The 23,006-nt window shown below is 31.7% G+C and overlaps 1 protein-coding gene across 1 annotated transcript in view; it reads left to right on the top strand.

Annotated features, from left to right (window-relative positions):
• LOC114079472 (zona pellucida-binding protein 1) overlaps nucleotides 1–23,006 on the top strand; it is a 94,853-nt gene that overhangs the window by 14,125 nt on the left and 57,722 nt on the right. The window contains 3 exon segments of the mRNA XM_071619693.1: nucleotides 2,213–2,338; nucleotides 9,835–9,984; nucleotides 21,566–21,784. Coding sequence (XP_071475794.1) covers nucleotides 2,213–2,338; nucleotides 9,835–9,984; nucleotides 21,566–21,784 — 495 coding nt within the window.

The raw sequence follows: 23,006 nt of genomic DNA on the forward strand, positions 1-23,006 counted from the left end.
GTTTCATACCAAATACAAATAAATTCTGGGTTGAAAAAATAGGTATTGGAGAAGATAGAAGCCAGTATATGATGTTGAGGAGGGAAAATTTATGGGGTAAGTGCTTATTCAAGAAGTTAGAAAAGAGGAAAAAAAGTTTCAGCTGAGAAATATAGGACAGAAAAAGAAGAACAGAAATTCATGAGACCACAATAAAGTAGTACAGTTTAGTGGAATCAAAAACTTTTTTTTTGGAAATTTTAATAGATACATTTTTGGTAAATTTTTTATGAGAAAATAAAGTACAAAAAAGTGTTGCAAATGAAGATAGTGAAATTAAAAAAATCATTACAATCTGAAAAAAATTATCGTAATAACTTTAATAACTAGTTTAAATATAAATTTCTAAACTAGCTTCCAGTAAATTACTTAGTAGACTTATAACCAAGTAAATTCAGCCTTGTTAATGCAAAAAAAATTTTCCTATTCTCTTTAAAAAAAAATGTACCAGGAAAATAAATTACATATTCCTTCAGAAAAAAATTACAGATAGGAGTCTTCCCAGTTCATTTCATGTGGCCATTATAATCTTAGATCTGATATTCATCTTAATTATAATAAATATTGAAAATGAATATGAAATATATCATAATAAATGCTTAAAATGATAAAAGAACCAAGAGTAGTATAAAGAAATTACACACATTTCCATTTTTGAACATAGTTGCAAGGAGCCTAAGAAAATGTTTGTAAATGATATCTAACAATAATTAAGTAAAATAGCATGACCAATTTCATTTATTTCAGGAAAGTAAACTTTTAATATCAAGGATTCATTTAAATTCGTTCAAGAAGGAACAAGCTATATGATGACCTCAAACATATAGAAAAAGTTTAAAATTCAATACCAATTTATGATAAAAACAAATCACTTAGAAGTTTTCAGAACCTGTAAAGGGATATACATATGTGAAATTACTTTCAAGAAACATCATTTTTTAATTTTTATTTTTTATTTATATATGACAGCAGAATGCATTACAATTTTTATTACATATATAGTGCACAATTTTTCATATCTCTGGTTGTATACATAGTATATTCACACCAATTCGTGTCTTCATATCTGTACTTTGGATAATAATGATCATCATATTCTACCATCATTAATTACCCTATGCCCTCTCCCTTCCCTTCCAACCCTTCTCCCCTATGTAGAGTTCATCTATTCCTCCCATGCTCCCTCTCCCTAAAGAAACATCATGTTTTATGGCAAAACTTTTAAAGGCAGTCTCTTTAAAGTTAAGAACAATTTTCATTTTCAGAAACAATTTTAATTTTATTTATTTATTTATTTTAAATTTTATTTAGAGACAGAGTCTTGCTGAGTTGCTTAAAGCCTCCCTAAATGGCTGAGGATGGCTTTGAACTCACAATCCTCCTGCCTCAGCTTCCAGAGCTGCTGGTATTAATAAGCATGCACTACAGTGCCTGGCTAACAATTTTTATTTTAATGAATCACAGAAATCTTTGCATATGGTGAATCAGTGAAGAGTTAGCATTTTCTAAAAGCTTACTTAGGAGTGAATGCAAAACAATTGAATCTTTACAGTATTCCTTTTTTATCTTCTGAAGAGTATTATTTTTACTCATCATAATTCTTTAAATTTTAAAGCAGGATGGGACATAGTGCTTAATATTTAAACTTAAAGCATGTTTTTGTTTACTTTTATGGGTTAGAGATAGTGTCTGTGGATTATTTTATCCAGTAGTTTGTGTTATATCATTGTAAATAATGTATTATTCCTCCAATTTATACTATTTATAACTTCTGCTTGTTTAATGTCTTTATAATACACATCAAGTCTAGATAAAGAATCATATTAATTTTGTGTAATTTAAGTTATACTCTGAGGGATATAGTCAGTATGTGTGAGCTCTGAATAAAAAGTACCAGTGCATTATGTTCATGTTGAGGACATAAGCTTGGGTGATCAAACACAAACATATTCACTAACACACAGATGCTCACACATATACACAAGATACATTGTGTTGTTTTAATGTTAGTTACATAGTTGCAGTGAAATTTAGCTCATATCATCAAGCAATAGAAAAAAATAATCCAAAGAAATATTGCAAGAGATTGTTACCCAGTCTATAAAAATATAAGGCGCATACAGAAAGAAAGAACATAAAATGTTATTGGAACATTTTAATATTTTATTTTCAGTGAAAGTATATGTCATGCTCCATCAAAAGAGTCCACATGTGCTATGTGTAACCCAACGACTGCGAAATTCCGAACTGATAGATCCATCATTCCAATGGCATGGGCCGAAAGGAAAAATTGTTTCAGGTAGGATTTTATTTCAACTATCATAATTAAAAAGATGAATCTGAAATGTACTCAGAGCTAAAAAAACAATACTCATATCTCACCTATTTATCTATTTCTTCAATTATTTTTCTTGTAATTTCTTTCTGGATAGGTCTACCATTAGATGGTGTTACTATATTTTACTTTTCTTTATTCCACATAGACATACCAGAAGATTGAGGTATTTGGAGAGTTCTCTAAGCATCTCTGTTCCAAAAAACATTGTTTCTTCATATACAAATTAATTTATATATCTGACTTCCTTACCATTTTATCTATTCACCTTCATATTTTAGTTTAAATGCATATTTTAATTTTATTCTAAATTTCTAATTTGATAAAAGCTTATATATTTATAGATATATAAATTATATATATATATATATATATATATATAAATTACTTTAGATTTTTTTTAAAGAGAGAGAGAATTTTTAAATATTTATTTATTTAGTTAGTTTTTTCGGTGGACACAACATCTTTATTTTATTTTTATGTGGTGCTAAGGATCGAACTCAGCATGCTGTGCATGCCGGGTGAGCGTACTACTGCTTGAGCCACATCCCCAGCCCTAGATGGTTTTATTTATTATTTTGCTGATAGTATGGACTAATGAATTTCATACTAAAGATGTTTTTGATGAAGTACCTAATCATTTTTACATATCCTCAGAGGAAAGGTGTTTTTTAAAAATTAGTTTCCTTTTCTTTCCTTTAAAAAACCATTTATAGATTAGAGATAATACCTGTGGATTAAAATCTGCAAGATTATATTACTTATCATAGATGAAGGAAAGTATAATTATTCACAGTCTTCCTAAAGAGGCTTTTGTAGGAAATATTTATTTTGTAACATGTTTTAATTTATATTTTTATTTAATTGAGGGATGTTCATTTTCATAATACTAATGTTCATCCTAAATAGTTCAAACTTTAAAGAATTAATCTCTTTAGGGGAGGTGTTTTTGGTTCTTTGAAAGTGAGTCATCTACTATCCTGTAGTCAGTGACTATGTGGTAGATGCCATTGTGCTGGGTTTTGTGGGAGATAAAAATATCAGAGATAACTTCTGCCTCATTACAGTAACATACAAGGAACAGTTGTACCATGTATTCACGGAATTGGAACAAGTCAGTAAAAGAAATTCTAAGAGTTTTGGTAGCGGTAACTTATTTAAATCAGTGAAATGGTTCAAGTGTAAAACCACTTGATACTGAAAATATAATCACATTTTGTTTTTGTTGTTCCCTAATAGCAGCATATAATATGAAATTATAATTTAAATACATTCTATATTTGGTATTGGAACTGTTAAGTTGAAAAGTAGAAGCATTTAAATGTGAATTTTTCTGTTGTGTTTGTTGGTTCTTTGATTTGGAAATTGAAATTTGAAGCATTTTCTTCTCTAAGTTGGCCAGGTTTTGTTTGCAGTTTATACCACAAAGTATAGTATGTAATTCAATTTATCCTTTAGGAGTAAGCAGTATTTTATTTTACTTTGTGGTTTTTTCCAGGTAAGGATAAAATCACATCAATACAGTGTTTTTTATGTATATAAAAACTATTGTCATTGAATTCTTATATTCTAACTTGGTGATTGTGACATCTTATAGTTCATTGTCTACCAGGTTTTAAAGTTTATTAATCATACGGTCACTTTTATTTCAGAAAGAACGGCTAAAGCTTTAATTTTCTTACAGTTTGTAAAGGAGAAAAGCACCTTTGGACTGTAGCTTAAAGTATACTGCACTTTAGTTATTTACTCAATATTCTAAAGATAGTTAGACTAAAATTGAACCAAAGAAATTATATGATTATGTAATTAGTTGTATATTCCTTTGGGAAAAAATATTCCATTGTTTAGATATGTTGTGAAATGTGGGGGACGATTCTTAGATTTGGTCAATCTGTCTCTTATTCATGTATTCATTTACAAAATAATGCATATCTTGTGAAAAGTTCTGTACTTCTCACTCTAACCCTGATAGTCCTCTGATGAGTTATTTCATCATTCATGCCCTTGCACCAACAGCTGGCAGTTTACCCCATCTCTATCCCCTAATAATAACTCTTTTCTGTTTATATAGTTTGGCTTTTTTAGATTCCATGTATAAGTAACATCATGCATATATGCCTTTCGGTGTCTGGCTTATTCACTTAACGGTGAATTTTATAAATATAATAATATGTATATAAGAGTTACTATGTATGAGATAGTATTCTAAACAATTTACACATTCTTTATTTAATTTTCACAATAACATTTTCCAGTAAGTACAGCAATTTTTTCCATTTATATATTGGAAAGAAAAGGCATTGGTTGAATAAGGTGTATTTCTGAAGTCAAAAGTGATTGCAGTATGACTTACAGAGTTTGTAGATACAGTCTCAATGAGGAATAAATAGGATTATCACCAGTGTATGAATTTTGGTAGTTTGCAAATTTCAAGGGATTTGTCCAGCTTGTTGGATTTTTCAGCTTGTCAGTTTTATGTGTACAAAATTGTAGTAAAAAAGTAGTTGTAATATATTCCTATCTTTTAAATATATTCAGGTTCTATGGCAGTGTGGCCCTATTCCTTCCTGATTGATTGTTGATTCTGTCCTCTTTGTTTTTGTTCTTTCTGGCTACATGTTCAAAAATGTATCATCTTTTTGAAGGATTGGCTTTGGGTTTCATTGACTTTCTCTTATTTTTCTGTTTTCAAACTATTGATTTGTTTTACCCATATTATTTCCTTTGTGTCTAATTTGCATGTCTTTTTCTTTTGCTGGTGGTAGAATTCTGGATTGGCAGTTTTTTTTTTTCTTTCAACATTCTAAAGATGATACTTATTTTTACTAGCATAATTTCTAATGAGAAATCTGCTGTGTTTCTTTGTCTTTCTGTGATTGATGTATCATATTTTTTCTAATACCATTGGCTTTTCATTTTTGGCAATTTGATTCTATTTTTTTCTTTGTGGTATTGGTGATTAAACCTAATCATCACTGAGCTACATCCCAGCTCTTTTTATTATTTTATTTTTATTATTTTTTTTTTCTTTTTGGATTTTTTTCAAACTTTAAGCCTTTATTTAGTAATTCAATGTCAAAATACAAACAGCAACAAAAAAAAAAAAAAAAAAACAACAAAACACAGAATTCTTTATTTTGGCCGTTTCTAAATTGTCATCTCTTACACTATTGCTTCTGCCATTATTTTTCTCTTCTCCTTCTGAGATTTCACTCATGCCTTGTTTTTAAAAAATAATTTATTTGTTTTTAGTTATACATGACAGTAGAATGCATTTATGCACTTTGATATATCATATTGTTTTATTTTGAGACAGTGTCTTGTTATGTGGCTTATGGCATTACTGAATTGTTGTGTGTGGCTGGCCTCAAACTTGAAATCCTCCTTTCTCAGTTTCCTGAGTTACTGGTATTATAGGCATGCACCACCATGCCCAGTGATTTGATTCTTTTGTGTATATTTTTGTTTGGTTGTTATATTTTTCTGCATGTGTTTTCTGAGATTTTTGGATCTGTAGTTTGACATCATTAGTTTTTGAAAATTCTCAACTGTTGTGTCTTCAAATACCTTTGGCCCCATTCTGTGCCACCACATCTTCTATAATTCCCTGATATTCTATCACACTTACACAACCCTTTCTAATATAGTACTGTAGATTTCATATTTTCTTTTTTTCTTCTCCTTGTGTTTCAATAAACACTTTGAATAAGTGTATAGTTTTAGTATTTCAATTAATCATTTCTGTACTTTGAATTTCTCTTCTAAAATTACTTAACTGATATTATATATTGTCTCTGTTTTCCAGTATATCTTTTGTCACATTAATTATTTTAAATTAATCATCAATAATTTTTATACCTATGCCATGAATAAGTCTTGTCCTTAGCATTGCTTGTTATCTTGTGAATGTGCCAATTTTTTTGCCTTTTCATATGACAATTTTTATTGAATTTGGACATTTTGACTAGGAAAGTAGATATTTTTCTGCTTTGAGATAATCATCCTTTAATGTTAGGAATGTGTTAATTTAGTAAAAAGTTTTCGGACTTTGATATTGATTGTTGCCATGACTGTATTCAGTGCATTGAAATCTTCAAATACCCTTAAAATGTTTAAGGTATAGTTGGATTCATTAGAATTTTTTTTCCAGTGTGTAACCTTTCCTTGGATTTCTTATTTTGGACAGTTGCCCAGAAAGTCCTTCTTGCAGCCCTGCCAGCATTATTCCACTGCTTTCTTTAAAAAAAAAAAAAAAATTAAATGTTTATTAGTGATTGATAATTCAGAAAGAGGGACATTCTCTGAATTGATTCAGTTTTAATCTTTGACAAACATAAGATCTCAATTTCTTGGGAATTTAGCCTTCATGATTGCTCTGGGTCCTCCTCCAGCTGTAATTCTGACCTAGCACTTCTTCCTGACTTTTTGCCAAAGCTGAAACATTTTTTCCTACTTCCTGTTTCTTGAGCTGCAACAAGCTTCTCTAGCACTGTAGGTAACAGTTTTGTTTCTCTCTGTATTTAAAAGCTTTATTCCATTAGGAGGTGTGGGGAAAAGTGTGTGTGGGTAGAGTTTTGGCAAAACCTACATTCTTCTAGCCAGCTCCTGTGGAAAGCTTGTTTCCTTTGATCTTTCTGTTTGCATGGGAGGAGTTTGTGAATAAAAAACTTACAACACTGCACAATTTTCTAGTGTGTGATCCCTTGAGGGTTCATTTTCTTACATTGGTCTTCACTTGGCTTTTAACAACTTATCAAAAAAATTTGGCTGAATCTTCTTACCATGTTAGTCAAATTTCTGTGGCTATGACAAAATGCCTGATACAGACACTTAAAAGGAGGAAGGACTTATTTTGACTCACAGTGTTGGAGGTTTCAATTCATAATCAGTTGGCCTGTTTGTAGGCCTTAGGTGAGGTAGGGCATCATGGCCAGGACATGTGGTGAAACAAAGCTGTACATCTCATGGCAGCTATGAAGCTGAGTGTCACTTTAATAACCAAAGTTAGCCCTTTCACCCCAAAATCCATTAAGCTGTGAATCAAAAATGAATTAATTCATTGAGGTCAAAGTTATAATGATCTAGTCATCTTCTCAAGACCCCATTTCTGAACCTGCTGCATTGGGGACCAACTCCTCAACGCATGAGCTTTGTGGGGTCATTGTGGATCTAAACCATAACCACAATTTATGTAGCAGCTGAAAAAAAATGCTCAGATCTTTGTTCTGCTTTTAAGCTCTATCTATTCTCAGATATGCCCTACCAACTCAATTTCTTTATGAATCAAGAAAAACTGTTAATTGACAGCTTTTCCTTGGTCTTTCCTTATTGTAACGATGGGTTTGTACTATTACATTCATTTTCCTTTTCTGAGCTGAAATCAGAAGTATAAACCTATTTCAAAAATAATTAGCTATAATTAAGTTAGCTTAAATTTTGTTAATTTTAGAGCTTTAAGACATGGACTTCTAGAGATCTAGTTCAACTCTGAATTTTTATATACGCTAGAAAGGAAGAATTACTAACTAATGAAACATTAATATTGAATATCTGTTGCTGCATATGTTCTCAAAACTGTCTTATCAATGTCAAGTACATAGCACTTGGGTTCATGAATTTCCATTTAGACTTAGTCACTTAAGGGTCTATGAAATGATCACTAACAAGCAATATTATAGAATGAGTCCTTCTATAGAATATGACATTCTCTGGATATCTTTTGAAAGAGTAATATTTAATTTTTTTAATAGTCAGATGGCATTTTATTATAGTTTTAATGCTACTTAGTTTTCTGTAACTCATAATATTTAACATTTGTAGTAGATATTTAAATAGATATTTTGATACATTTGTTGATACTTTTTGTGTGGCAAACTTTCATTTCAAATTATTGCCAAGAAATATATGACCTCATTGATGATTTCTTTAAAATTTACAGGCACTTTCTGTTGTATTAATGTGAGGTGATTGGTCTGTTGAAATAGATATCAAACACCTGCAAGCTCTGTAATCTATTTTAGGAGAGTTAACATGTTAACATTAATATGTAATTTTTTATTAAAAGATATTCATGAAAAAAGGCATTACAATAGAAATGTATTCTAAATTTATATCACGTTTTTCAGCTTCATCCAGAATATAGAAATGAGAGTTCTCAAGGCATATTGTTCTATGTAAATTGCTTGAGGGTGGGTATATCCATCATTTCTCCTTCAATATCTGAAGCAAGGCTTAGCATGTACTAAAAACTCAATCAGTATTTATAAAATTAATTAATAATGAAAATTGCAGCATTAAGAATACTCATCTTTGTCTTAATTTGAAGAATTTTTTAACTTAAAATTTACAAGTATTTAATCATTTACTTAAAATAGGAAAAGGTAGACATCCGTTTCCTGAGATAATTCTAATGAATGGAATATTAAATTATTAGGTAAATTTTAATACCTAGAATGTTTCTGATACAAAAGTGTAGTTATAAACTTTCAGAATAAAATATTACTTGAATGATAATGTATAGACTTTGCAGATACCTTCATATTTATTATAATTGTTACATAGAACAATTCTATGTAGACTGTCAAATATCATGATTCTTCATTGTACAAATGAAAGAGTTGTACTTCAGAAAGATTAAGTAGTTAACAAGATTAAGTAGTTAACAATATTAACAAGTAGACTTCAAACCCATGGCTTAATACCTCAAAGTCACATTTATTTATTTTCCATTTTACAATAATAGCTTTTTTCTTATGTGATACTTCATAAGGTAAGTTGAAACAAAATTGGAGTTTATGTCCTATTCTGACTCCCAATACTGCACCTCTGTTGTTCTGTGACCTTGGGCAAGTCAGATGATCTAATATTCCATATGTTTTCTTTTTCATCCCTCAAGGTTATAACCCAATTTTTGCTTTACACTCTGTGTAGTGACAGAAATATTTATTAATGATAATATTTTCTTAGCTTTTCTTCTATTGTTTTATCAATTTCATACACAGTTTGTAAGCTTATTGAAGTCAGAAATAATTCATCATTTAAAATATGTAGTATTTTATAGTATATATAAATATATACTATATAAAATAACATTATGTATTTATTCTGTATATAATATATATAATTCATGTTTGTGTATATACATTTAATGTATGTGTGTATCTATATATACTATATTTATGATAGTGCTCTGCTCAATGTAAGGGGTGAATTATGAACTTATTATGTTCATTACATTGTTAGTGTCTTAATCACACAGTTGATGAACTTTGATTAGTGAAAGTCTGAAACTAAGAAGGTCAGCCTGGCACCCACTGTACCTGAAGCAATGTTTAGCTCTGCTCCCAACTCCTTTTAATGACTGTATAGATAAATTTTGGTGGTTTGACTCTGCTTAATAACTGTTTTGTATTTTTCCTGTCTTATGTAATTTAAGCAACTGTATCTTATTGCTTTATTAGAAAACAGCACTGCACAAGTAACATCCACAGGAAGCCTTATATTTCAGAACTTCGAGGAGGCTATGAGTGGAGTTTACACATGTTTTCTTGAGTATAAACCTACTGTGGAAGAAATTGTTAAAAATCTTCAACTAAAATATCTTGAATATGGTAAGAAATGAATTTAATTGTATATCATTTATTTATTTTTTCTTTTTGGTACTGAGAGTTGAACCTAGAGTCAGTCTACCATTAAGGTACATTCCAGGCCTTTTATTTATTTATTTTTAATTTTGAGATAAGGTTTCACTAAGTGACTCAGGGCCTCACTGAGTTGCTGAGGCTTACCTGGAATTTGTGATCCTCTTGCCTCAGCCTCCTGAGCTGGTGGATTATAGGCATGCACCACCAACCTGGATTAATATTCCTTAATGTTTTAAAATACTTAAATATTTTAACAGTATTGTTTTAAAGGGAAATTGCTATTTTGGTCTTTTTTAATTAAAATGAATCTGCCATGCTTATTTTACTTTGTGTAGTTTAATGTGGTTGGGGCACAGAATAGTTAATGGGGCTTAGTTTTTTTTTTTTTTTTTTAAAGGAGAATGTCATGATGTATATACATTTAAGTTTTTTAATGAAAGTAGGGGCTGTATAAATCATGTTTTCTGATGGTGATTTGATTTATTGTGTATCACTCTTAAATTCTAAGTATCATGATTACTAGTACACTGCCATTTCCTAAATCAGTATTAGGTAGCACATTGTATATTCCTTTCCTAAAAGTTTGATTGTTAATGCACAGAATTAAGAAAGAAGATTTTAGCTTAGAAAGACTCAGTTTGTATTTCTGCTTTATAGAACTATAAGATAATAACTGTGCTATTTAAGCAATTAAATTTGTGGTTATGTGTTATAGTAGTGTTATGTTTTGGATATAAAGTATTCCCCAAAAGCTTATATGTGCAACAATACAAGATGGTTTAGAGGAGAAATGATTGGGCTACGAGAGCCTTAATCTAATCAGTGGATTAATCTCCTGATGGGGATTAACTGATTGGTAAATGAAGGAGGGTAGTGTGTGGCTGGAGGAGGTGGGCAGTGGGGGTGTAGCTTTTGGGTATATATTTTGTACCTGAGTAGTGGAGTCTTTTTCCTCTCTCCTTCCTGATCATCATGTGATCTGCTTCTCTCTGCTACACCCTTCCACTATGATATTGTGCCTCACCTTGAGCCCTGAGAAATGGAGCCAGCTTCTGCCTTTCATGGAGATAATCCTCCAACTGGGAGCTAGGGTCAGAGAGAGCCCTGTGTTCTCCTCTATACCAGTTGGCATGGAATCATCATCTCTTCTGCTGTGCTGAGGGGCAGAAAGGGAATAGTTCTTGGCCCAAATACTTGCTTCATATGATTACTGTTCTGACTTTACATTTTCTTGAATAAATGTTTCTTCACTTTTTCTATGCATATCTTAATACTATAGTATGATGTTCTCTTAAGAAAAACTCCTATGTAATTATAAGAGATACACATCACTTTTTTCATGTAGAACCATTTTTAGTGTAACAACAACAGATATCTTGGTCATCATTGTTAATAGTGATAACAGTTAACTTTTTAAGAATTTTAGAAACCATGTCCCTACCATCATGAGCTTGACAGCTTCCTCATATGTGAAGACAGCTGAGTTTTACTTCTTTTGACTTCGTTTAATGGAATTGGTCAGTATTTGGAAGCTTTGTATATAGTGAACCAATAGTGTTTGAATTGCTTGAACATAATGTTACAAAACCCTGCATGGGCAGAAAATACTCATTCAAAGTACTAGAAATTAATGGATGGATACTTCATTAATATGGTTTCAGATTATACCATCCAACAAATTTTTAAGAAATTCCCCACTTGGTGAGTGTGTGTGATGTCAAAAAAGAACCTTCATGGTTACCTGAAAAGATTGCTTTCTTTCCAATTATATACCTGTATAAGAAAATATTTTTATGTTCATATATCAACTTGAATGCAGAAATAAATTTAAGAATATAGTGGAATTATATGAAACCAGGCCTTTAAAAATGGCAAAACATAAAACAATACTATTTTCTCTCTGTTTTTGAAAAGATATTGTCCTAAAATGTTTTTATGTTATCTAGTGGATTTATTTTCACTTTTAATGAGTATATATTTTTAAAGTTTCTATTTTAATTTCTAGTACTGTATATATTGATACATAAAACCCAAATGAAAGTTTTTATGTGATCCTCAGTAATTTTTAAAAAAGTGAAGAGAACATAAGACAAAAAGTTTTGAAGATACCTGCTGTAGATTTTAATCATTGTCATCTATTTTAGATACTGTTTCTTCTAATTATAATATATAATTTCTGTATTGATTTTTATGTCATTTTTATCATTTTCATTTCTTCTAGACTTGTTTCTTTTTTTCTAAACTTTCTGATTTTAATTGGAGGATTTTAGTTTACAAGCTGTTGGGGGAGTCTTTGCACATTAGTTGATTCCTTACAATGATGTAAGGGACACAGCATATAGTTGTGTCATAGGTGAGGTGAAAGATAAACAATTGGATCATCAAGGGTAAAGAGGCATAGGAAATCTTAGTAAAAGATCCCTACACTCTCCTTCACTGAGGGGTTGCATGGAGCCTTCTCCTTTCTTCAGTAGTGAAAGTCTAGTAACATGTGCCATGTTTCTGCCCAGAGATGCAGTAGAATCTCAGTAGCCAGTGTTAATTAGGAACTAATCAGGTGCCTAGGCATTCTGTGCCTACCAACTATAAAAAAATCAAGCCTCTGAGAAGACAGACAGGTGTGTTCAGAGCCTCAACTTGGAAACAGTTTTATGATGGTGGTGGGGGGGATCCATCTGTGTAGGGAAATATTTACTAGCCAAAAGCCAACCCTACAAACAGCCTCTACTTTCTTGTTAACTCATATACATGAAATAATCCTGTATTATTGTGTGTGTCTATGTAGACTTCCACTAGGCATTCAGAAGAAAGTACTTTTGAGATAGTGAGAATGTTTTGACAGTATGTTGTTTTATATTCAGACTCCTGCCTGAGGCAATAGCTTGATATGTTGCAAATTTCTGGAAAGCAAAAGTTGCTCTTAAAATCCACAGGTAGAGAGGCACTTGCTTTGTCTCCATGCGTTATCATGAGACTTGCTGTAGTTTACAGCTCTGACTTCATGTGTTCAATTATTTCATGTGACATTTGTATGCATTATATGCAGTTGATATTATAAATCATGATGTATGTTTATGTATATACATGATAAATGTGTGCATTATTTATTTTATGCTATAGTTGAATCAGTGTGTGACAGATTTATAAGATTTGTATCTAGGCATATTCTTTGTTTTCAGTGTTCTTGTTTACTCTTTGATGAACCTCTTTCTCCTGGTAACATCTTTATTTTTAGTTTATAGGATATTTTTCCTGTTTGTCCCTTTATTACTTCACTGTTTTGTCTCTCCTTCTGGAACTCATTTTGTTTGACATTAGTTATCTTGGATCTCTCTTCCTTATTTTATGTTGCTCTTGTAATTTTGTTTCTTTATTACTGTATGCTGTTTGAGACCATTGTGTGGTTCTCATTCCTGGTCATAGATGAAACCATGGATATTTCTTTAGCAATTAGAAGCTGTCTAGTGTTTATATAAAAAACAGAAGTAACTAAGAAAGTAGATAGAATCCTAGTTTCGATAGTGTAACTTAAACGAGTAAGTAGGAGCTTGGTGCACATGCCTGTAATCCCAGAGGCTCAGGCTGAGGCAGGAGTATTTTGAGTTCAAAACCAGCCTCAGTAATTTAGCAAGTCCCTGAGCAACTCAGTGAGACCCTTTGTCTAAATAAAATATATAAAAAAAAAAAAAACCTGGGGATGTGCCTCAGTGGTTAAGTGTCCCTGATTTCAATCCCTGGTAACAATAACAACAACAAAAGTCAGATAGTGGAAAAATGGCAGCATTCACTTCATTGTAAGTGTAGAATTCTTCTTCAGCAGTGTAAGCCAGGAGCAGGCAGGGACACCCCTCTGGTTGACTGAAGAACATTGGAGCTCTCTATATTTGAGGTGAACTTTCTGATCTTTGGTATTGTTATGGATTACTTGTCATTTTTATATTTCTTGTATCTCTTCAGTGAGACTTGAGGATGGGCTTGAAAAAAAAAATGTTGGCAATTGTATAACTGTAAGATGAAGAAATGTTAAGTCTGAGCATCACATTATAGTGGTTCAGAGCACAAACTCTGGGGCAAGACTCCCTAAGTTATATTCTTAATGTTTTTATTGGTTCTTGTTAGATATACATGACAGTAGAATGTATTTTGACTTTTTATATGTACATTGAGTATTCTTGTGGTTGTACATGATGTAGAGTTTCAATAATGAACATAGAAATGTTATGTCAAGTTCATTCTACTGTATTTCCTATTCTCATCCTTCCTCCTTTTCCTTCATTCCCCTTTGTCTACTCCAATGAATTTCTATCCTCATCCCCCATTGTGAGTTAGTATCTGTATATTAGAACATTTAGCCTTTGTTTTTTTTTTTTTTTTAATTATCTTATTTCCCTGAACATGATATTCTTAAGCTCCATCTATTTGCCGGCAAATGTCATAATTTCATTCTTCCTTAAGGATGAGTTATATTCTTTTGTGTTTATATACCACATTTCTTTATCCATTCATTTGTTGAAGGGCACTTAGGTTGGTTTCATAGTGTAGCTATTGTGAGTTGGACTACTATAAACACTGATGTGGTTGTGTCCTTTGGATATAAAATGAGGAGTAGAATAGCTAGGTCAAATTGTGGTTCCATTCTATGTTTTCTGAGGAATCTCCATACTGCTTTCCAGAGTGGTTAAACCAATATTCAGTCCCATCAGAATGTCTGAGTGTACCTTTCCACCCATATCCTTGCTGACATTTATTGTTACTTGTATTCTTGATAATTGCCATTCTTATTGGAGTAAGATGTAATCAGTGTAGTTTTAATTTGCATTTCTCTAATTGCTAGATATGTTGAACATTTTTTATATATCTGTTGACCATTTGTGTTTCTTATTCTGTGAAGTGGTTGTTTAGATCCTTTGTCTATTTATTGATTGTTTTATTTGGGTTTTTTTCTATAAGGTTTTTTGAATTGTTTATGTATTCTGAAGATTTATGCTCTGTCTGAGGTGCATAACTATTGAAACTATTCTCATCTTTCCTCCTTTCCCTTCATTCAAAGGGAAAGGTTTTGACAAAGATTTTCTCCCATTCTGTAGGCTCTCTCTTCATGTTCTTGATTTTTTTCTTTGCAGTAAAGAAGCTTTTTAGTTTGAATCCATTCCATTTATTGATTCCTGATTTTACTTCTTGCATTGTAGGAGTCTTATTGAGGAAGTTGGTTCCTAAGCCAACATGAGAGAGTTGGTCCTACTTTTTCTTCTAGTAGGCACAGGGTCTCTGGTCTAATGCCTAGGTCCCTGGTCCAATTTGAGTTGAATTTTGTGCAGGGTGAGAGGGGTTCAATTTAATTTTGCTACCTATGGATTTCCAGCTTTACCACCACCATTTATTGAAGAGTTTTTTTTTTCTTCCAATGTATCTTTATGGCACTTTTGTCTTATATGAGATAAAATTGTATTTATGTGGGGTTTTCTCTGTTTTCTTTCTTGTACCATTGACCTTCATGTTTGTTTTCGTGCTAATACCATGCTTTTTTGTAATTACAGTGCTGTAGTATAATTTAAGGTCTGGTATTGTGATGCCTCCTGCTTCACTTTTTTTTTTTTTTGCTGTGGATTACTTTGGCTATTTGGGCCTCTTATTTTTCCAAATGAATTTCATGACTGCTTTTTCTATTTTTGTGAAGAACATCATTGAAATTTTAATAGGAATTGCATTAAATCTGTATAGAACTTTTGATAGTATGACCATTTTGACAATATTAATTCTGCATATTTATAAACATGGGAGATCTTTCCATCTTCAAACATCATCTTCAGTTTCTTCCTTTAGTGCTCTTTAGTATTTGTTGTGGAAGTCTTTCAACTCTTTTGTTAGATTGATTCCAAAATATTTCATTGTTTTTGAGGCTATTGTGTATGGGATAGTTTTCCTAATTTCTCTTTCAGTTGGTTCATCATTGTTGTGAAGGAACATAATTGATTTAATGATGTTAAGTTTATATCCTACTGATTTGCTGGGAGTTTTCTCATGGAATGTTTTTGGTCTTCTGAGTATATGTTATTGGCAACTAGGGATAATTTGAGTTCTTCTTTTTGTATTTGTATCACTTTCTTTCTTTTGTCTAATTGCTTTGGCTAGAGTTTCAAGTAATATATTGAGTAAAAGTGGTGAAAGAGGGCATCTTTGTATTATTCTGGATTTTAGAGAGAATGATTTGCATTTTTCTCTTTTTACAATGATCTTGCCCTTGTTATAATTAATATATATATATATATATATATATATATATATATATATATATATATATATATATATATATATAGCTTTTACAATGTTGAGATATGTTCCTACTATTCCTAATTTTTCTAGTGAATGGATACTGTATTTTGTCAAATACTTTTTTTACTATCTATTGAGATAATCATGTTGTTATTGTTTTTAAGACTGTTAATACATTTATTAATATTTGTATGTTGAATCAACCTTGCATCCCTGGAATGAACCCCACTTGAGCATGGTTCACTATCTTTTAAATATGTTTTTGTATGTGATTTCAAAGTATTTTATTAAGAAGTTTTTCATCTATGTTCATCAGGGATATTGGTCTGAAGTTTTCTTTCACTGAGGTGCCTTTGTCTGTTTTAGATACCAGGGTGATAATAGCTTCATAGAATGAGTTTGGAAGGGTTCCTGCCTTTTGTATGTCATGGAATAATTTGAGGAAGGTTGGTGTTAATTCTTCTGTGAAGGGCTTGTTGAACTCGGCTGAGACTCTGTATGATCCTGGGCTTTCCTTTGTTGCTAGGCTTTTGATGATGTCCTAAATTTCATTGTTGAAATGTTATCTGTTCAAATTTTCTATGTTCTCCTGATTCAATTTACATACATCATATGTTTCTAGAAATAAATTGATGTCTCAAGGTTTTTCATTTTATTAGAGTATAAATTATCAAACTATTGTCTGATTTTCATCTTTATTTTGGTAGTTTTCATGTTTATATTTCCTTTTTCATCAAGAATTTTAATCATTTGTTATATCCCTCTTACTCTTGGTTAACATGGGTAAGTGTTTATCAATATTATTTATTTTTTCAAAGAACTAAGTTTTTGTTTCTTTGGTACTTTTTAGTTGTCATTTGCTGTTGTAGTTGGTTCAGTTTCATTGATTTCAGCTGATTTTATTTATTATCTGTCTTCTATTAATTTTGTTGTGGATTTGTTCTTTGTTCTAGGCCTTTGAGATGTAAAGTTAAATTATTTATCTGGATACTTTCTATTCTTTTAATGAACAAGTTAAATGCAGTGAACATTCCTCTTAGAATTGCCTTAATAGTGTCAATAGATTTTCATATTTTGCTACTATTCTCATTTCCCTCTAAGTGTTTTGTTAATTTCATTCCTGTTTTCTCTGCTCTCCATTGATCAATGAATAGTGTATTAGTCTTCAGATTTTAGAGTTGTTTCCATTTTGTATATTATTGTTGATTTCTAATTTCGTTCCATTATGATATGATAGAATACAAGGTATTTCTTTATTTTTTTGTATTTTGTAAAAGTTGCATTTTGGTCTAAGATATGGTTATTTTAGAAAATTATTTATATATATATATATATATATATATATATATATATATATATATATATATATATATATTGCCAGTAAGAGTATCTTTAGTCATTCTATATATTCTCTCTCTCTATATATATTATATATCATAATGATAATATATGATATATTATAAGATACATATTTTATGTAATATCTATATATGTTATGTGTACATTATTAATTATATTTTTATTTCTATAGCTCCTTTCTTTAGTTTTTGTGTAGTGATGAGAGAGGTGTGTTAAACTTATCAAGTATTCTTGTATCTGGTTTATTTGATTCTTGAACTTGAAAGGATTTGTTTGATGAATGTAGATGTTTCATCATTTGGGGCATAAATATTTACAATTGTTATATCTTGTTGATTTAAAATTCATTTAAGCAGTATGGAATATCCTTCTTTGTCCCTTCTGATTAACTTTGGCTTGAAATCTTTTTCTGATATGAGGATAGAAACCTTTGCTTGTTCTTGAGATCCATGTGAATGATATGCCTTTTTCCCCATCCTTTTACCTTCAGTCTGTGGATGTCTTTGCCTATGAGGTGAGTCTCTTGGAGACAGAATATTGTTGGGTCTTGCTTTTAAATCCAATATGCCAATCTATGTCATTTGATTGATGAGTTTAGGCCATTTACATTCAGTGGTATTAATGAGAAATAATTTTTATTCCCTGTCATTTTTATTTATTTCTGGCTTTTAATTTGAGTTATTGTCTCCTTTGGCTATGCTTTCAGTATAATTCCCTTCTCTGCTGGTTTTCACTTTTACTTTTCATTTCTTTTTGAAATATTTTATTGAGTATGTTTTTTAGTGCACTTTTTCTAGTTGTGAATTCTTAACTTTTACTTATCATGGAAGTTTTTTATTTCATCATCAGTTCTGAAGCTTAATTTTGTTAGTATAGTAGTCTGGCTGGCATCCATTTTCTTTCAGAGCTTGGTATATATTATTCCAAGACATTCTAGTTTTGGGGTCTGAGTTGAGAAATCAGCTGAGATCCAGATTGGTTTCCCTCTAAATGTGACCTGTCATTTTTCTCTAGCAACTTTTAAAGTTCTATTCTTATTCTTTATGTTAGGCATTTTCATAGTAATGTGCCTTTGTGTGGGTCTGTTGGAATTTTGTATATTTGGAGTCCTGTAAGCCTCCTGTATTTGATTTCCATTTCATTCTTAAGGTTATGGATTTTCTGATATTTCATTGAAAAGATTGAACATTGCTTTGGTTTGTATTTCAGCCTTCATTTAGCTTGATAAATCTTGAATTTAGTCTTTTCATATAATCCCATATTTCTTGGATATTCTTTTCATGGTTTCTTAACATCTTTTCTCCATGGCCAACTTTACTTTCAAGATTTTATATTTTGTCTTTGTTGCCTAAAACTCTGTCTTCCAGGTGGTCTGGTCTGCTGGTGATAATTTTCATTGAATTTTTTATTTGGTTTATTGACTCCTTCATTTTGAGGATTTCTGTTTGATTTTCCCCCCAAATCTGTATCTCTTTATTTTAGTGATCTTTCACTTTCTGTATTTTCTCTCTGATTTCATTCCTTACATTGTCCTTACCTCACATGTCAGTTTTTAACTCTGAACATTCTAAACTCCTTCTCTGACATATTTTCCACTGTGTTGTCTATGGATTCTGTTACTGAGGTATTTTGGTTTGTTTGGGGTGATTTTTTACTTTGCTTTTTCATGCTGTGTCAACCCATATAAAAGTATGGATCTGAGGCAGTACAGTTTTGATCCTGTGGACTTACAGTGTCTCAGAAGACTACACAGTTTAGGAGCCAATGAATAATAAAAATAACCAATTTAAACAATATACAGCATTAAACCAAATAGTTACTGCTATGACCTATACATTGTTGATTGGCACAGTAAACAGAAATGATGTGATCATTTATTGCCCACAGTAAAAACAGAAAGTTTGCAAAAAGGTTTACAATTTCAAATGGTGAACAGGAAGAGAATAGAAGCAATGTAGGATATTAGATTATGAGTAGGAAGAGAGAAAATTGAAGTTAAAACTTAAAGGGGACTGAAAGAGAGAACAGTAGAGATTGACTGTTAACAGAAGAGAGAAAGAGAAGGGAAACAGATAAGTGTGAGAGAAAAGTATGTAAAATAAAATAAATAAATATAAAAATAGAAGAATACATAACAAAACTGAAGTATACTATTCAGAATCCTTGTCCTCAAAATACTGACCCATGAAAAATAACTTCTTCCCAAAATATTAGAAATGATAAAAAAGAAACAAATATGTATATATTACCATGAATCATTCAGTTCACAAATAAAGAGATAAAAGGAAAAAGGGGGGGAGATGAAAACTTACAGAATTGTTTCATTGGAATTCAGAAAATTCTCAGTTTCCCTTTTCAGCAGTGTTAGGTGGGGTGGGCTGGAGTGTGATGACTCCTTCACCCTCAAGGTGGGGTTGCTGGAATGTGAGAGAGAAGATCCGATTGGTAGAGCTCCTGGAGGTGGGGTTTAAGCTTGGTCAGTTTCCAGGTTCTTCCTTGAATGTCAATTGGTCCAAAGATTTTAAATCAGCTCAACTCCAGTTCCTAGCAGTTACTTGTTCACACTGGGAGACTCCACCCCAGAAATCTCTCTTGGGTTCCACTTGTGCAGTGTAGGAGTCAGTCCTTAGTTCCCTCTGGATTGGATTCCAAAATTACTGGTCTCTCAGGTTTAATCTCTAAACTCAATCACTCCCACCCCCATCCTTTTGAATTCCTTGATAGGTGAAGCTCTCCCAGCTGGCCTTTTAAACCACCAGCGTCAAGTTGGATGGGTTTCTATGACCTGTATTCTCCTGTGTAAATTTTTTCCACGTTTGATTTTCTCCTCGTCACTTAGCCACTCTCTATGTCATGTGGTATTGGTTTGCCAGTCCTGTAGTTAGGGATTAGCTACCCATGCTGTCAGCTTCTGTACTGCACCTGCAGAATGGCTCCATCCTGTTTTCTGTAGGCAACTTGGAGAGATGTGGCTTCTTTTCTTCACTAGGATATTGTGCAGAGTGCTTTTTTGAGTTAGTGTGTAGTGTCTTTGAACTTTGATATCTCTATACCCAGACACACCAGTGGTCTCCTAAAAATGTGGGTTCCTTTACTTAATTCTCTTATATTTCCACTTTGCTTGTCTGGGAAGCACTCTGAGTGCACCACCAGTGGCAGCAATGGTGCTGGGGATTACTTGCTTTCTTTTATTTTTTTTAATACTGGGGATTGAACTCAAGGGCACTCAACCACTGAGCCACAACCCCAATCCTATTTTGAATTTTATTTTGAGACAGGGTCTTGCTGATTTGCTAATAAGTCGTTGCTGTTGCTGAGGCTGACTTTGAACTCAGGATCCTCCTGATTTAGCCTCCCCAACTGCTGGGATTATAGGCGTGTGTCACTGCACCTGGCATTTCCTTATTTTATTATAGCCAACCACCTGAGTTCCCTTTCTGTTTTGAATGTTCAATCTTAGTTCCTGGTAAAGTCCATTTTTAAAATTTTTTTACCTACCTTTCTAAGAATCTGCTGAGTTGCTTTCTTGGTTTCATGCCACTGAGCAGCCAGGAAAAAAAAAAAAAAAAAAACAAACAAACCTCTCCTGTTCCACCATCTTGAAAATCTTTGCTTTTCTTTCTTTTGATAGCATAGGCATTAGTCATGTGACATAATCTCTGTGTACCTCATTTTCTTCATGAAGAGTATTATAACAATGTCAATTTTAAATGATGTTAAGAGATTTAAATATGTCACTATTTTTAAATTTCCTGTAATGGTATTTGACATTTAATAACTGCTAGGTAAGCATTTGTTAAGTAAAAATGAATGTAGCTACATATATGAATTTACACCAAATTATGATTAGTTGCAGTATGTATTTGAATTATTTAAATAATCAAGATTGTATCTTTCTCTGTTTAATTTTCTACAGCATATTGTGAACCTCATTATTATTATCAGTTCACAGCTCGGTACCATGCAGCTCCCTGCAATAGTATCTATAATATTTCCTTTGAGAAGAAACTTCTTCAGATTTTAAGCAAATTGGTTCTTGACCTTTCATGTGAAATTTCCTTACTTAAATCTGAATGCCATCGTGTTAAAATGCAAAGAGCTGGTTTACAAAATGAATTGTTCTTTACATTTTCAGGTAAGTGTAAAAACTTTCTTAAAAAAATTAAATCACATAACCAATTTTGAATACTTTATGAATTACCAGCAATATTTTTGGAATATAAATTGTATAAATTAAGTATATTTTCTATTCTGTGTTTTGATTTTAGGGCTAATAATTCCCAAATGAAGTCCCAATTTATGTACTCAATGAGAAGTTTGCTCTTTCAAATAACTTAAACCCTCCTTTGATAATTTACTATAGGATGGAATTTAGCATAGGATATATTGTGATATTTAGTTACAATGGTTTAATATGTGAAAACATCTAATTAGGAGGTTGGTTAACATTGTAGACCAGACAACCATTTAGCTTCCTGTACTTTTCTTGATCTAAAGGGAAGCCTAAAGACAAAGAATCAACTTGAGTTGCAAGGATTTTAGATTTATAAATGGTCTGTTTAAGAATGCTCTTTCAGGGATCCTACAGAATGGGAGCAATTTTTTACCACATGTGCATAACATCGAGTGCTAATCTCTAGGAAAGATAAAGAACTCAAAAATCTTACTTCAAAAAAACAAATAACCCAATCAATAAATGGACCAAAGAACTGAACAGAGACTTCTCAGAAGCTGATGGAAAGTTAATCAACAAATGTATGAAAAAATGTTCATCATCTCTAGTAATTAGAGAAATGCAAATCAAAACTACTCTAAAATTTCATCTCCCTCCAGTCATGGCAGCTATTAAAAATACTGTGTGTTGGCGATAAGTGTTGGCAAGTATGTGGGGAAAAGGGCACTCTCATATGTTGCTGGTGGGACTACAAATTGGTGCAGCCATATGGAAAGAAGTATGGAAAACTGGGAATGGAACTACAATTTGACCCAGCTATCCCATTCCTGGTTTATATCCAAAGGACTTAAAAACAGGATACTACAGGGACACAGCCACACCAATTTTATAGCGGCACAGTTCACAACAGATAAATTGTGGAATCAACCTAATTGCCCTTCAGTAAATGAATGGATAAAGAAAACGTGGTATATATACACAATGGATTATTATTCAGTGTTAAGAGAATAAAATCATGGCATTTGCAGGTAAATGGATAGAGTTGGAGAATATAATGCTAAGTGAAGTAAGCCAATCTCTAAAAACCAAATGCCAAATGATTTCTCTTACACAAGAATGCTTATTCATAAAGGGGATGCTGGGGGAGCATGGAAGCAATAGACAAACTTTAGATAGGGAAAAG

Source organism: Marmota flaviventris, chromosome 12 (genome assembly GCF_047511675.1).
Source record: "Marmota flaviventris isolate mMarFla1 chromosome 12, mMarFla1.hap1, whole genome shotgun sequence".
NCBI lineage: Eukaryota > Metazoa > Chordata > Mammalia > Rodentia > Sciuridae > Marmota > Marmota flaviventris.